A 16,621-nucleotide genomic window follows, 5' to 3' on the forward strand; every position below is an offset into this window, starting at 1 on the left:
TCTTTTTTTGGTATGGAAATCTGGCCTCTGGGGATTCATGTCAGTTTGGGCACAAGAATAGATAAGGTGGAGGTATGCAGAAATCATAAGCCTGATAAGATGATGACTGGGATACACAGGGAAAGAATGTTGGAAAAGCAGCACTGTTGGGAAATATCAATGCAAAGGTCTGATATTAGCACAGATCTGAAGTGAGCTACAGGGGAAGCAACTCCTGACTTTGATGCTTGCTGCAATTCTGTCCTCCTAGGAGGGCCAGGTTTAGGCCTATAGCATCTTCTGACCCATAGAAAAACAGCCACAACAATGTGACAATAAAAATCTAGATCCATCAATGTTTCCGTATTGCATAACCTTTGTTTTTTCAGAGCTGTTAGGAGTTATCAAATATGGGACAAGTCATCTGGACCAACAGCACCAGAAACTCTTCTGCCCCTTCTTGAATAGTGCTGATAGTAGGGGGAGGAGACTGTGAGGAAAGTTTATTAAGTATTGAGCCTGGGCACTGCCTGATTTAAATGTATAGGACTTATGTGATCAATGGAATCCTTGAGATCCTTCTAATTAATTTTTTTTCTTCTGTATTCTTTACATTACCCTAGGACCCTCAAAGAGCCATTGACAATTTAAATGGGAGAATGGGTTCCAGTTACCATAACAGGCACTCTAAGTCTAATCACAGAAGCAGGTGCCAAACTCCCAATGCAGTCAGAGAGTTCAGGACTGGAGGACAAAGTCTGCGAGCCTGATTTTATATTCAGGCAAATCTGAGTTCAAATTCTAAATTCCACTAGGTTATTAAGTTAAAATGGCCTTTAGTAAGTATTCTGAGTACTTTGTGTGCATTATCTCATTTAATTGAGACAACCATCCTATGAAACATGTAAAAGAGTTGCCCAAGGACCCACTGATCAATGAGGTAGCCAGAATTTAAACTCTGGCTGTTTGACTCCAAATCTTGCATTCTCAACCATTGACTTATATGGCCTTACACGTGAATGTAATATAATTTGATTTCAGTTACATTTTTTTCTCATGAACACAGCTCCAGTGTCTTCTGGTATTCTTTATTGCAGAAGTTTGAGGTCAGTCTGATTTGAGTTCATTTAAAATTAATGTTTTCCTTCCTTTGCTTTGGTTTAGTTTTATTTTGGTTTTGGTCTGCCTCCTTAAGTAATTTTCTTGTCTCTGTAAACACAAAACTTTTGTTAGGATAGACATGGATGTATTTTTCCCTTCATTTAGCTTAGTCATACTGAGTCCTTTTGATCTGTACCCAGAGGTTTTTTTTCTTTTTTCCCATCTCTGCAAAGTTTTTTTCACTTGTAGGTTTTGTTGTTAGTTCTTGTTCCATTTTTCTAGTTTCTTCTTCCACAATGCCAAGGCCTCTTAGGTTCAATTTCTATTTTTTCTCTTCTATGTCTACTATCTTCTTTCATTTTCTTCTCTGTTTTTTGTTTCTAAATTTTGTGGAAAACTTTCAAGTTTGACATTCTTAATAGATTTTACCTAGTTTCACTTTTACTTTTTTTTGATCCCTGGTTACCTCTTTTATTTTAGTAAATAGTATTTTATTGGAGGGTGACTGGGTCACTCAGTTGGTTGAGCATCCAACTCTAGGTTTCTGCTCAGGTCAATATCTCAGGGTTGTGAGATTGAGGTCCACGTTGGGCTCCACACTCACCATGGAGTCTACTTAAGATTCTCTCTCTTCCTCCTCCTTTGCCCCTCCCCCCACCAATCACGCTTGCTTGATCTCTCTCAAAAAAATCAATTAATATTTTATTGGAACACAACCACAGCCATTTGTTATGCATTGTTTGTGGCTGCTTTCAAGCTACAGTGACACAGTTGAGTAGTGGAAATAGGCTGTAGACTCACAAAACCCAAAGAGTTACTATCAGGTCCTATATAGAAAAAGTTTGTTGACCTAAAAATGTAATACAAATATCTTAATATCATCAACTATCTAGCAATGATCAGATTTCCTTGATTGTCTCATAATTTTTTATTGAGATCTAATTTATATGTAACATTATATTAGTTTCTGGTGTACAACATAATGATTCAGTATAAGTATATATAGACAAGGGATCCCATTTAGTCTAGTGGACGTACATCAGCACATATAGTTACACTCCTGATTATCACTTAATTTGGATTATAGAAGCTTCCACTTCCTTGAAACTGTCCATGTTTTACCAAGTTCCTTCAGTTTCTTCTGTTCACTTTAGTGCTTTCTAAATTTCATTTTAGTAGTTTATTATGCTTATTACTTTCCAGTTGGTTTCAATAGAGGACATGGCTCCATACAGCCTACAGAGAACATCAATGATTTTCTAAACATTTCCTAGTGTTTAGAGTAATAATTTTCAAGAATTTGCTGCTATTTGGAATCTGTAGGATTCTCATTGCCTCTCTGTATTCTGCAGTATTTTTAAAATTAGATCTCATATTTGGAGTTCTCTCTATTCACTGTCAAATGAGGAACTCTTCACATTCTACACAACTCAACAGATCAGTTGCATAGATTTTCCTTGGTCCTATTTGCTGCTCATTTAGTCCTACAGTCACGGAGTGAGTGCCAACCCTCACTGACACCTGGTGGCCCTTGGTTGGGACCAGCTCAGATGGGTTGCATATTAGACATGAAATTAGCATGTATGTCATCATCAATACACTCCACATATACAACTACAGGGATCTACCTCTCTCTGCTCCAACTCACATGACTTTATTGGCAGGCATTTCATCTCATCAAATGCAGACATCACAGCAAGATTTGCCCCTGCCCTCCTTCCCCACTCCAAATTTTTGCTCTGTCATTCTCAGAAGTTGTGCTTTCTGCATTGGTACAGAAAAGCAGTGTGTGGGTAAGCGTATGGGTATGTACCCTTGGGTGGGTATGGACACAGGCTAACAATACTCTTGCAGCTACAGAAAGTGGTGCTTGTGTCATTTTTTAGTAGGTCAAGACTTGGGGCCTCCAAATCAAGGGGAAGTCTGGTGAAAGGACGAGAGATCTTCTGTCAGCTGTGCTTCTCACAGGTAGACAGGGCCAAGGATGAATGCCAACTCACTGATTTTCCCAGCTTCCATTTACTTATCGTTAGTGGAGACTCCTTCTAGATTTTGGCACTAGAGTGCTTATTAGTTTTGGCTACTGGTGAAGTTTTTGCCTCTTTATTTATTCATTGGAATTTTAATTATGGATTGTTAAGTGGATAATATTTTATACAGTACATGGATGACATTTTATACAATAAGTAATTTTATACAGTAAGTCTTATATATCAAAACAACATGGAACAAAAGCCTAAACATACCAAACATACAAAAGGTGGCCTATTTCATAGAAACACGCTGGTAATCTTGATTAAGTTAATTACAGGTAACCTGTTTCTTTATGAGCTTCATAAAGGCTTAAACCAAAAGTATGTTGGTGCTTACTTCCTAAGCCCATTACCTTTCTCCAGCTTATGAAATGAATCCTCCTGCCATAACCAATAGTCATAGTTCTCCAAATCCACAATACTTTTGCTTGTTTCTTTGTCTTGTTCTTTTTCCTTCTAAGACACTCTACTCCTTCTCTTATCTGGTTAGTCCCTACAGGTCTCCCCAAGCTCAGCTGAAATGTAGTGTAGAATAGCACTGAGGTGCCAGCTTGTTCAGACTGCTAGAACCATAGTTTAAATCCCATGGTCTGAAGCATTTAATTATCATGCCATTCCCTTAAGGATCCTGTAATATTCTCCTCCAGCTGAGAGACTACAGAATATTCTAGAAGGAGGAGACAGGTAGGCTATTGTACCAGAATACCATAGGCTGGCAGTTAAACAACAGAAATTTATTTTCTATGGCTTGGAAAGCTAGAAGTCCAAGATCAAGGTATCAGCAAGTTCAACTTCTTCTGAGGCTTCTGTCATTGGCTTGTAGATGGCCAGTTTCTCACTGTGTCCTCACATGGTCTTTTCTCTCTGTTAACCCATCTTTGGTGTTTCTATTTCCAAATTTCCTCTTCTTGTAAGGATACCAGTCAGACTGGATTAAGGCTCACCCTCTTAGCTTCATTTTATTTAACTCAATTGCCTCTTTAAAGACTTTATCTCCAAACAGGGTCATAGGGTAAGTTACTGGAGGTTAGGGTTTCAACGTATGAATTTGGGGAGATGCAATTCAGCCCATAACAGAAATAAAGATTCAATGATTCTAGCTTTTGGGACAATTTACTTAAGGTCTCTGAATCTCAGTTTCATCATCTGTGAAGTGGATATAAAAACATAATTCATGGGGCTATTAGGAGTAAAATGAGATAAGCCATGTAAAGCATTTAGTCCCATGCCTGGGGCATATAAGGTGCCACATGAATCAGTCCCTTACAGCCTCAAGTCAGGAGGTTATTTTTGTTATGTCATTTAACTCAGCCACTGGGATGCTCATTCCTCTCCACCATCTTCCTTTGTGTTCACCTTCTTGATGGAGGGCCCTGCGTTGTATTCTTTTTGCCTTCCAGTTAACTGTGAGAAGCACAACACTTCCTTGATTCATAAGGGAATAAACTCTCAAATCCATACAAAATAATTCTTGTTTCCATTTGACAGATGAGAAAATTAAGGTAAAGAGAAATTAGTTACTTGCCCAACTTCCCAAAACTAGGGCATTCCAGAGCAAAGCTTTCTATCTAGGTCCATATGATTCCAGGACTCAAGCTGCCTTTCCCCAAGGTAAGGGGCTGAAGGGCTAGGGGAGGTGCTCAACCGGTGAGGGGAAGTTACCTCCTGGGCTGGGCCCTGGACTTCTTTGGATCATGACTCACCCTGGAACTTAAGAGCCTCCTTGCTTTTGTATCTGTATCTCACACCTCTCCTGGGTCTTAGGGGAGAGGACTGGAGATACTGAGCTCCTCAAATCCAGACTGTTCAGCACCAAGCCCAAGGATGGAGCCAGCCATGGAACTCAGTGGGTTTGCCTAAAGCCCTTATGCTTGGTCAGTGTCCTGGAAGCGTCCGAGTTTCCTGGGACTTGCAGGAGAGTCTATATGGTGTATTGAGAGTGAAGACTCTGAAGCTAGAGAGCCTGCTTTTGACTCAGCCTGATTGATGAATTCATGAATCAGTTACCTATTGGTTTTACCCTCTCTGTGCCTTAGTTTCCTCTTTTGCAAAATAGTAGTACCTACCTCATGGAGCATTTACAAGGATTAAAAGAGGTAATATTTATAAAACACTTAGAATATTGCCTATAATATAGTTACCAGTATATAAATGTTGACTCAATAATAATGATAATAATATCAATTATTATTATTATTATTATTCAGACCCCATATGGATATGGACTTCTGCAAAAGAAGACAAAATTAGTGAACTCTTAAGAGCCAGGTCCAGTTCCCAAGACCCAGCTGATGGGCAGATCCATAACATTTCTCTAATTGCTCACTACCAATTTTCCTATTCCCATTTACAAGTAATTGCTGAATCGGACACCTCATGTTTGCTTTATCTCCTAAAATCCTCTGATTGTTCCTGGGATTATCAAACCAGTCCTTTTCAACCTAATTGCACTCTTCATAATGGGCCAGATGTGTATGATAAGTCCTACTTGTGGCTGTGTCAATTGCTGCATTCTATTTATGCAGCTTCCAGAGTAGCTTCATTATTTATCCCCTCCCCCAACACAATTTGGCTTATGTGCCTGTGTTTTAAACTGGGTTTGAAGCATTTAATTTTGCCAATACAATTTTAGGGTATTAGTTTGCCTCCTGTTCTCTCTCTGCCCTCCTTAATTACCATTTATTGCAAAGTCACACAGAAACATTAAATGCTAATTCTGACTTACGTGTTCCTGGCCAAGAGTGAGGATAATAATTTCCATCCAACACAACCTGAACTCATTTTACATAAGAGTGATTCAGAGTAGAGATTTGAAATCGTAATCAAGTCTTTCTCAAAATCGCCTTACCCTAGCAGACATTCACTAATGTCTCTGCTAATTGGTAGGCAAATGGCAAAAAACAAAATCTCAGTTTAAAAAAAAAACAACACAAAAAACAACAACTTTGTAACATCGTTCGTGAAATTGCTCCTCTCATCAGCTCTTGCAACGTGACAGTTTAAGAAGGGAACACAACTCATTTTATTTGGTTAGATGGGGCTAATCCCACATCACCATAATCCCTCCTGATGTTTTATTGATTCTAAAGGACATTTAATCAGGAAGCAGCTCAGCACTAGAATCCTGCTAATTAGCAAGCAGCCACATTCCAAATGGGTTCCCAATTGAACAGCAGATTAATGGACAATATGTACTAAAATAATGATTCGTGCATTCAGCTCCTAAAATGTGTGTCTAAATTGCATCTTTAATCTCTTAAGGATATAGGTTTGCATACAAAGCCCTTAACGGAATGGATTTAATTCAACAGAAGAAGCTTTAGCCAATGACTGTTTAAGGATGAAACAGGTTTATCACTTATAAATGCAATTCTTCACTAGTTCTCATGGTTTGATGTCCTTGAACATTCAAAGGTCAAAGACAGGTGAATAAAGAAATCGGTGTGCTTCTCTGATATGCACATAAAACAGCGGGAAACTGACAATATTGATATACGTAGCCTAACCTCATTTGCTCCCCAATCCCTTTATTCTCATATATCTGTTTCCTGGAATCTTGGTTCTGGACCCCATCTTTTAATCAAGTATACTATGTACCAGGTATAATGTGAGTGCTGATACTTGCTTTTCTCCATTTTTGGGGGGTATTTTGGGACTCCCAATTTTAGATGATTGGTTTTTACTTGGCTCATAGCCCACTTTTCTGCTTCTTTTTGCTTAACTACCTCCCTCCCCGCTACTCAACCACCTCCAAGGTTTTAGATGAGGGAAACCCCATGTCCCGAAGCTGGCCTGGTGAAAATTCACTGGCTAGGTTCAGTCTCCTTCCATCATTTATTTATCAGTTGATGTTCACTGTAACCTTTACCCTTCTTTGCTTTTCTGTATTGCTCTCATCATCATGTAATATATGTCACATATTCCAGCTTCTTTATTGTTTTTCTTCCCCATTAGAATACAAGATTCACAAGGGATGAGACTGTTGCATTCATATCTGTGTCCCCAGTGATTAGAGTAGTGCTTGGTATACAATAGCAGCTCAATAAGTATTTGTTAAATAAATTAATAAATGAATTAATCAAATATTTACTGTGTGACTATCATGTGCCAAGTATTGGCCTACAAGATGCTGGGGATATAATGTGAAGGAAACAGTCATGTTCTCTGCCAGCATGGAGATACCTACCTAGACATTAAAGTAACAAATCACATAAATAAATGCATAATTACAAATAATGATAAGTTTTAGGAAAGAAAATAGCTGAGTGCTAAGAAGATAGCACAAGGAACCTGATTTTGATGAGGTCTTTAGGAATGGCCTTTTTCAATTTGGCCACGAGAGGGACTAGTCAGAATTTGTGTATCGGCATGTATCCCTGAGAGTATCTTGACGTTCTACCCCTTCCCTTGTTTAGTTCACTTTCATAGATATTTATTGAATTCTAATATGTGCGAATTGAATTCTAAGAGGCCATGCTCTAGATGCTTAGGATACATCAGTGAGCAAAACAAAGAATTTTCCTGACTCCTGGCAGTATAGCTTATAGTCTATCAGAGATCAACAGATAACAATAAACATCATACATCAGCAAATCACCGAATACATTAGAAGTGTGTCGAAGAAAGCAGGGTAAGAGGAAGAGGGGCTGAGAGACTACAACTTCAACTAGGGTAGTTAGTGTAGGCTATGGACTAGGTGGACAAGGTGACATTTGAGTAAAAAATAAAGAAGAAGATAGAGTTAACAAGAAGATATCTGGGTAAACAAGTGTTTTAAGTAGAGGAAGTATTCAGAGGTTAGTTGCTAAGGTGGTTATATCCATGGTATGTGTGAGAAGGACAAGGATTACAGGGTAACTGGAACAGAATGGGCAAAGGAAGTTGTAGATGGAGCCAGAGAAGTAATCGGGGAGCAAATCAGGTAGCACTCTTTACAAGGACTTGGGTTTTTTTTTTTTTTCTTTTTTTCCTTCTCTGAGTGAAATAAGATTCTCTTACAGTTCCATGAGCAAAACAATGACATAAACTATTTTAGGTTTTAACAAATCACTGTAGCTACTGTACTGAGGATAAACTAGGGACAAGGGAGAAGTCTAGTTCAGTTAGGAGGCTATTATACTAATCCAGGAGACATACAATGGTAGCTTGAATGAGGTGTAGTTAATTAACAATAGAGGTGGTGAGAAGTGACCAGATTCAGGGCGTATTCTGAAGATAGAGTTGCTTCCCTAATTAACTTTTGATGGATTGAATAGGAAATGTGAGAAAAAGAGAACAGCTAAAAATTACAGGTATGTTGTGTTTTCATTTTAATTCAGTTCAAAATGTTTTCTAATTTCCTTTTTCTCTCTTACCATAGGTTATTTAGAAGTGTGTTGTTTAGTTTCATAATGTTTGGAGATTTCCAGGATTTTTGTTTGTTGCTTTTAATTTCTACTTTAATTCTGTTGTGATCAGAGAACATATTTTATATGATTTCATCATTTTAAACTTACTGAGACTTGTTTTATGGCTCAGAATATGCTTTAATCTTTTAAGTATTTCATGTATGATTAAAAAGAATCTGTATTCTGCTTTATATGGAGTATTCTGTAATTGCTACTTGATTGATCAAGTTATTTGATCATTTGTCCAATTTTTTATATTATTACTGCTTATTATCAATTACTGACAAAGAGATATTATATTCTCCAATTGTAATTGTAAATTTGTCTATTTCTCCTTTAAGTTTTATGTTTTTGCTTTATGTAAATTAAAGCTATATTATTAAGGACATGAACATTTAGGTTTGTTATGTTCTCTTGATGAATTCACTTTTTGGCGTCCCTTGCTTTGGAATGCATTTTGTTTAACATTAATGTAACCATTGTTTGACATTAATGTAACCAAGGTGACTTTCATTTCATTAGAGTTAACATGGTGTATCATTCCCATCTTTCTACTTTTAGTATGTCTTGTATTTTAAATGTGTTGGTTGTAGACAGCATTTAGTTAAATCTTGCTTTTTAAATGAAATCTGAACATCACACCCTTTTATTGGTACATTTGGATCATTAATACTTAATGTAATTCTTGATATGGTTGGGTTTAAATCTAATACTTTGATATTTATTTCCTATTTATCTTATTTGTTTCTTGTTTCATTTTCCTCTTTTTAATCTTTTATTATTTAAATATGCATATGTATCCTTTTTATCTTTTTAATTAGCATTTTAACTCATTATATTCTTCTTTCAAACAAAATTGTAATACTTATAGTATAAGAACCTTATCAAGTACATCTTCCTTTCCTCTTTGCAGCTGTGTATGCTATTGCCAAATGTTGCACTTATGTTATGAATCCCATAGTGCATTGTTCTTATTTTTGCTTTATTTTTATTTTATTTTTTTAAAGATTTTATTTATTTATTTGACAGACAGAGATCACAAGTAGGCAGAGAGGCAGGCAGAGAGAGAGAGAGGAGGAAGCAGGCTCCCCGCGGAGCAGAGAGCCCGATGTGGGGCTCGATCCCAGGACCCTGGGATCATGACCTGAGCCGAAGGCAGAGGCTTTAACCCACTGAGCCACCCAGGTGCCCTTATTTTTGCTTTAATAGTAAATTTTCTTTTAAAGAGTTTTTTTTAAATAAGAAATATATTTTTTATTCATCCATATATTACTATTTCCAGCACTTTTCAATGTTTTGGTGTAGATCCAGAATTATCTTTTTCCTCTCCCTGAGGTCTTTTAATATTTGTGGTATAGCTCTGATGGTTATGAACTCTCTCATCTCCATCTTATCTTTGTTTTAAGTCTATTTTGTATGATGTAATTATAGCTCCCCCAGCTTTCTTTTGGTTTCCATTTGCATAGAATATCTTTTTCTATCCCTTCACTTTCAGTCTGTGTGTTATCCTTATATATGATTTGAGTCTTTTATAGGCAGCATATAGATGCATCTTATTTCTTCTTATCCATTCAGTCACTCTGTATCTTTTGATTGGAGAATTTAGTCCATTTACATTTAAAGTAATTATAGATGGGTATGTACTTATTGCCATTTTGTTCATTGCCTTCTGGTTGTTTTGTAGTTCCTCTGTTCCTTTATCTCTTGGTCTCCTCCTTTGTGATTTGATGATTATTTAGTGATATGTTTAGATTTCTTTCTCATTATCTTTTGTGTCCCTTTTATAGCGTTTTGCTTTGTGGTCACCATGAGGCTTACATATAACAGCTTATAATTATAACAGTCTATTTTAAGTTGACCTGAACTATTCTCAACCTTTGTGCAAGACCTAAAAATTTTTCTGTCTCTTTCTTTTGTTCTTCTTTCTCCCCACCCCCAGGCCATGGGTAGTTTCCTCAAATGGATACATTAGCCAGTACTCAAGAGCAACTCTTTAGAAATCTCCAGAGAGAACTCTCTGGGGGATCTCTCTTCTCCACTTCTTTGTACTGTGCATTCTAGCCTCCTTGGCCTTCTTGAACTCCAAATGCCATCTCTTTAGTGAAAGAAGAATTCTGGGGTCTGGATTTCCTCTTCTTGTTCCATAAGCTTAGCTTGCCTCATTTATTTTTCTTTCTTTAGGGAATCACTGTTTTGTGCTGCCTGGTATAAACATCTGAAAAAACATTGCTTCATATATTTTGTCCTGTTTTTAAGTTGTTTCAGGTGAAATGGTAAATCTGACTCATGATAGTCTATAATGGTTGGAATTTGAAGTTTTCTGCTTGTATTTCGAAGACCAAGAAGACTGTCTTAATTTAAGCAAAGATTTCTTAAGTATTTTCAATTAATGGAATTGATTACTTCAGGGGCATCTGGGCGGCTCTGTTGGTTGAGCATCCAACTCTTGATTTCAGCTGAAATCTTTCATGATTTCAGGGTCATGAGATCAAGCCCTGCATCAGGCTCCATGCTTAGTGGGAAGTCTGCTTGAGATTCTCTCTTCCTCTCCCTTTGCCCCTCCCCCACTCACATATGCTCTTTCTCTAAAATAAATAAATAAATCTTTAAAAAAAAGAAATTGATTGCTTCACACATGAAACTTCTAAAAATAGATCTCAGTGTTTGGTATCCTAATAGAGGACTATGTGAATAAAAAATCAACTTACTTTATTTCACCATGGTAACCCAAATCTTGATGGTTTAGCAATGTCTCCAGGAGACTCAAAGTTAGATATAATCCATGTTTTCCTTATATAGTCCTGACCTGCAAAGTAAGAAAGGATTTGGAGTTTCATTATAATGAAATTAAGATTTAAATTTTATCTAATACAGCACTGTATGTTAACTATGCTGGAATTAAAATGTAAAAAATTAAAATAAAATTAGCAAATTTTTATGTGATTGATGCAGAGGTACAGTTCATTACTCAGAAGCCATTGAACTTTGAAATGCTGATCTTAAATTTTTGCCAGCAATGAAATGGGTGGTCAAGGCCTAGAAATTATATGTACTTATTATACAGGTAAAGTGTAAAATATTTTTGTGTATCTCCTTTGATTTATAAAACAAGCTTGATATATTAGCATGGCCAGTATTGTTATCTGCATTTCATACATGGCAAAACCAAGACTTAAAAAGATTAAGTCACTTCCCTGATGTTACACAGTTCATAAATGATGGAACTTAGTCTAGAAACCAGATGCCCAGTAAATTTTTGTTGGATAAATGAATAAAATGTCACTGTAGTTTCCCAGGTACTTAATATTTTCTGAGTCTAGCTGACAAATCAGTTCTCAGTTTGGTGGATGGGTGACTCTTAGATTCAAACATGTCAGACTTTAGGAGTATGATAGCGTATATTGTGTGCTTAGCATATATATGTATATGTATGTATGTGTGTATGTGTGTGTGTGTGTGTATATATATATATATATATATATATATATTTAGAGACAAAGAGAAAGAGTGCATGGGCATGTGGGGGTTGGAGAGGCAGAGGAAGTAGGGGAGTGGGGAGGGAAAGGGAGAGAGGGAATCTTAAGCAGGCTCCACATTCAGTGTGGTGCCCCATGTGGGGCTTGATCTCATAACTCTGAGATCATGACCTGAGCCAAAATCAAGAGGTGGACAGTTAACTGACTGAGCCACCTAGGCACCCCTAGCATAATGTTTAAACATAGACTTTGGAATGAAACAGGAGTTATTTTGGACACAAGATCTGCTGCCTGTGATCTGTGTGACCTTTCTGTGCCCAGTGTTTCGTCTACTAAACAAGACTAGTATTTTCTAATTCCTAAGGTTCTGTGAGGGTTACATGAGAAAATAAACAGTTAGAATAATGCCTCGCTTTTAGTATGTGTTTGATTAATATTTGTTGAAATGAAGAGATGAAGAAAGACAAGAGAGGAAAGAGGGATGAGAGGAGAGGAGAGGAGAGAAGGGAGAAAGAGAAAACAAGAAAAGGAGAAAGAAGGGAAGAAGGGATAGAAAGAAGGAAAGAAGAAAGGAAGGGAAGGAGGAAGGAAGGAAAAGTAGGGAGGAAGGAAGGAAAGGGCAAAGAAAGAGATGTCTAATTTGTGCTTGATCTCAACAGTAGCTACTATTATTACTTTGAGAGGAAGTTCAGTACAGTGACTGTATTATGCATGCTTTTTTACTCTGATGATTTGATTATGGGCTGTGCTGACCCTGGAGTGATTGCCCCTCTCAAGGCTAACCAGTTCCTAGCAAGGGTAAAGGACAACCTTGAAAGTGTGTTTTTCTTTCATATGCAAAGCAACCTCTTCTTTTATGGAGGGAGGGGGGCTCTCGCACAGGGGCCACTATTTCCCTACCCTTATCACCCCAGGGTCAAGTACTAGGCAACTAGGGACAGCCTCTATGCCCCAGAGATCACTGAAATTATTCAAACTAGCCAATCCTAAACTGGTTTACCCTGCCTCTCCTATTCCACAATAAGGGGTCCTGTCCACATTTTCCCTTCATCCCCTCTGCCTCCTGACCAACCCTGCTGCTTCTGGTGGAGCCTGTGTGGGTGTGCCATGCTCCCTTGCCTTGGAAGCTGTGTATAACAAACTGTCTCTTCAGTGGCACTCATCTCCTGATCTGTTGGTTGGAACATAGCAGAATAATAATAAAACCTAAACTGTAAAACAGTGACATAAAAACTAATCTTTATCTTTATGGAAGGAAACAAACAATACATCTAGGTTCAACACTTGTACTTGTTACTTCCTAGGTATAGAGGAGTCCTGTCAGGGATGCTTAACAGAGGAAAGAAGATCAGTTTGGAACAGAAAAAAACAAAAAACAAAAAACAAAAAACGAGTAAGAGTTTACAGAAGAATAAGGGGTCAGGGAAAATTCCAAGCAGAAGAAAATCATGTGTGATTAATGGATGAGATAGAGTATGGTACTTTTTAGAAACTGCATATATTTTGACATTATCCATTCTACTATAGTTTTATACCCTTTTCCAGGCTGGGCAGTAATGATGTGGTCACTAGAGTTTCTTTAAAAGACACTGGCTTAGTGAGGCCTGCAGTTGTGTTTCATTCATTTTTGAATGGCCATTTGTTTAGCACCACGTTGAAAAATAAAATATCAATAATTATTGAACAAACAAATACATAGATGAACAAGGAAGTGAATGAATGAGTTGAAGACAGTAAAGAGTAGAGTGTGTATAGGCAGAGAGTGGCAAAAATAAATTTAGAGAGGTAGAAATTAGTCACATTATGCCATTTTACTCCTTAAATAAAAATTGAATTATCCTCAGGGTTATAGCATATTAATGTATTTTTAAACATCAGTGTAAGAGGTTATTCTAAAAACAGTTCATTTACTTCTGGCAACACTGAGTTTTGCTCTAGGCTAAAATGAACAGCAGATTAGAAATAGTACATCAGGGTTCCTAGAAGCAGATTGATTGATGGCTGCTAAGAGCTGACTGTTATAAAGGAGCAAAAAAACATCTACCAGAATCCTGGCAACTTAGTGTTATTCAGGATTATTACTAAAATTGCTTAAAGCTTGAATTTCATAATGATGACCCTTGTTCAAAAAGAAAACATTTCATTATGTGTAGTTTCTTCTGTTTAGTAAGGAAATGTTTTTTAATCAAATGTAAATAAAATGTCTATGTTATTTAGAAAATGACATGTGAAATAAATATTCATTTCCCCAAAATGCTCCTTGAAAGAGTGGTGCACAGATGCTCTCTCAACTTCCTCTCTTCCCACTTAAAGCTCCATTTGCATTTTACCCCATCACTGTACTTTAACTGTATTTGCCAAGTCACTGGTAACTTCCATGGTTTGAAATTGCATGAGTACCCTTCAGTCCTAATTATAGATTGTCTCTTCACATCATATAACATGACCGATCATGCCATCCTTCTTTAAATCTCTTTTTTGGCTTTCTTGACCACTCCCATGCCTCTTGTGATTATTTTTAGTCTCCTTTGTTGGCTTCTCTTCTACCTACTCCTTAACAATTAGTGTTCTCTATTTTCTCTTCTCACTTTCCATTACATCCTTGGGTAACCCTGACTACTCCCATGGCTTCAACTGTATATTAAAGACCTTTAAATCATTATTTAGCTTTAATGTCTCAACCCAGAACAAAGTGTTTAAAACTGAGCCCCTCATCCTATCCCCCATCCCTCCAAAGCTACTCCTTGTCGGTTTTCTATCACAGAGAATGGTACCACCACTCACCAAGTTGCCAAGGCCAGAACTCTGGGAGTCCTTTGGATCTTCCTAATTCAGGGCCCATATCTAGTTAGTCACCAAGATATACTCTCCTACCTCCTTAATATCTCTATCTCTCCTGTTAACATCCTGGTTTAAAACCTCCTAATTTCTTGCTTGAATTATTGAAATAGCCTTCTAAAGGGTCTCCTTGCCTCTGATTCTTCACATTCCATTAGAGTGCTTTTTCCAAATTTCAAATTTGATCATATCATTCACTGTTTAATATACTGTGATGATCCTTTTGGGCCTTCAGGACAAAGTTCAGCTCCTTAGAAAGACCCGTCATAAATTGGCTCCAACTTTCCTTTCTAACGTCAACTTGGGCAGCATCTCCCACCATCCCCAGCCACCACACACCCACTATATTCTGTCTATATGAATGACTTCCAGTTTCCTGAATTAGTTGTGCGCTCTCTTATTTCAGTCCCATTCCACACTGTTCTTTTTACCTAGAATACTTTTCCCATCATTTCCTCTGCCCTTCCTCCTAATTCTTTGCCAAATTCACTTGTCCTGTAAGATTTAGTATTTGCATCATCTCCTCTGTATGGGTTTTGAGCCGGGCTATGTTGTTGTTCTTTGCTGTGTTCCAAGTTACTGCCGTCACTGCATTTGTCATACAGAACTATGTCATGTTTAAAATGGTCCCTTTCCCCTGAGCTCCTGGAGAACTCAGGAACTGAGTTCATAATAGTCTCTTGTCCTTGGTGGCTTATCATAGTGCTCAGAACACTGGATGAGGATCTATGTTGCCCCAGCAGTCCTGCCAGAAGCCATCATTGCATCAAAGTTGAACTAGAGGAACAGGAGGTGTGAGTCCACGGAATGGGGATGGTAGATATTTGACATGTTTTTAGACTATTCTTTGAGAATGGCAAAATTTCATTCATTTGAGTGGCAAGATGCAAGATTATCTATCCTTCGAGACTACATTTATTTATCTGAGAAGCTACAGATGATCTGTGAGCCCTCTGAAATGGCTGCAAGGGTGGCACCCCCTGCCACACACACACACTGCAAGGGCACAGGGAATGTAGATTTCATGAGAAACTTAAGAAGCCTGTGATTCTTTCCCCTACACTCCAAGGAGATTAAAAATTGCTGTTCAAAAAGAGAAGCCCTTCCAACTCGTAGCCTTTCCCAGTCTACCCTGAAGTCCTATGTTCAGGAACATGAATGTGAGGGTACAGCTGCTGCTGCTTTTTGTATCCAATGTCCCTTGGGCCTCAATTTGTCTCATGTTCTGGGGAAACAGAATTCTATTTTACATGCCTCCCAGATTGCAATATACTCTGAGTGAGTTCCAGATGTCTTAAGAGATGCCAGATGGCTCAAAAGAGACAGACCAGCTTCAAGGAAAATGTGCCCCATTTCTTTGGACATGAACCACAAATTTAAGCTTTCAGGGCCAGCTCTCATAGCCAGTGCTCAATGTGGCCATCACTTGACCCTGGAAATATCCTTCTTCCTCGGGCTATTTTGAGTAATAATTTAACCAAATACTGATTTTTTTTTTATTAGAAGAGAAAGAAACTAGTGTTTACTGAGTGCCTCCTATATTAGTGTGGGAAGTGCCTTCACACACTTATCTTGTTTAATCCTCACAACAGATACAGGAAATAGTTTTTTTCCCAGCTGAAAAATCTGAAGACTCAAAAGAGTTTAAGCAAATTTATTTTGACTCACAAGTTATTTATGTGTTATTCTGCTAACATCACCTGAGAACATACAGGCTTCATTGATGGTGTCATGTAATTTCCAATCTAACAAACAATTGCTGCTTCTTATTCTATTTCCACTGATCTTATGAACATAATAAAAGCCA

General features: G+C 37.6%; 1 protein-coding gene across 1 annotated transcript in view; it reads right to left on the minus strand.

Moving 5' to 3' along the window:
* The window catches only part of LOC111143567 (chromosome unknown C1orf87 homolog), an 85,501-nt gene that overhangs the window by 20,816 nt on the left and 48,064 nt on the right, over positions 1-16,621 (minus strand). Inside the window, 1 exon segment of the mRNA XM_022497391.1 lies at positions 11,209-11,306. Within this exon segment, the coding sequence (XP_022353099.1) occupies positions 11,209-11,306 (98 nt within the window).

The sequence above is a fragment of the Enhydra lutris genome, unplaced genomic scaffold (assembly GCF_002288905.1).
Source record: "Enhydra lutris kenyoni isolate GAN:26980312 unplaced genomic scaffold, ASM228890v2 scaffoldscaffold9, whole genome shotgun sequence".
Lineage (NCBI taxonomy): Eukaryota > Metazoa > Chordata > Mammalia > Carnivora > Mustelidae > Enhydra > Enhydra lutris.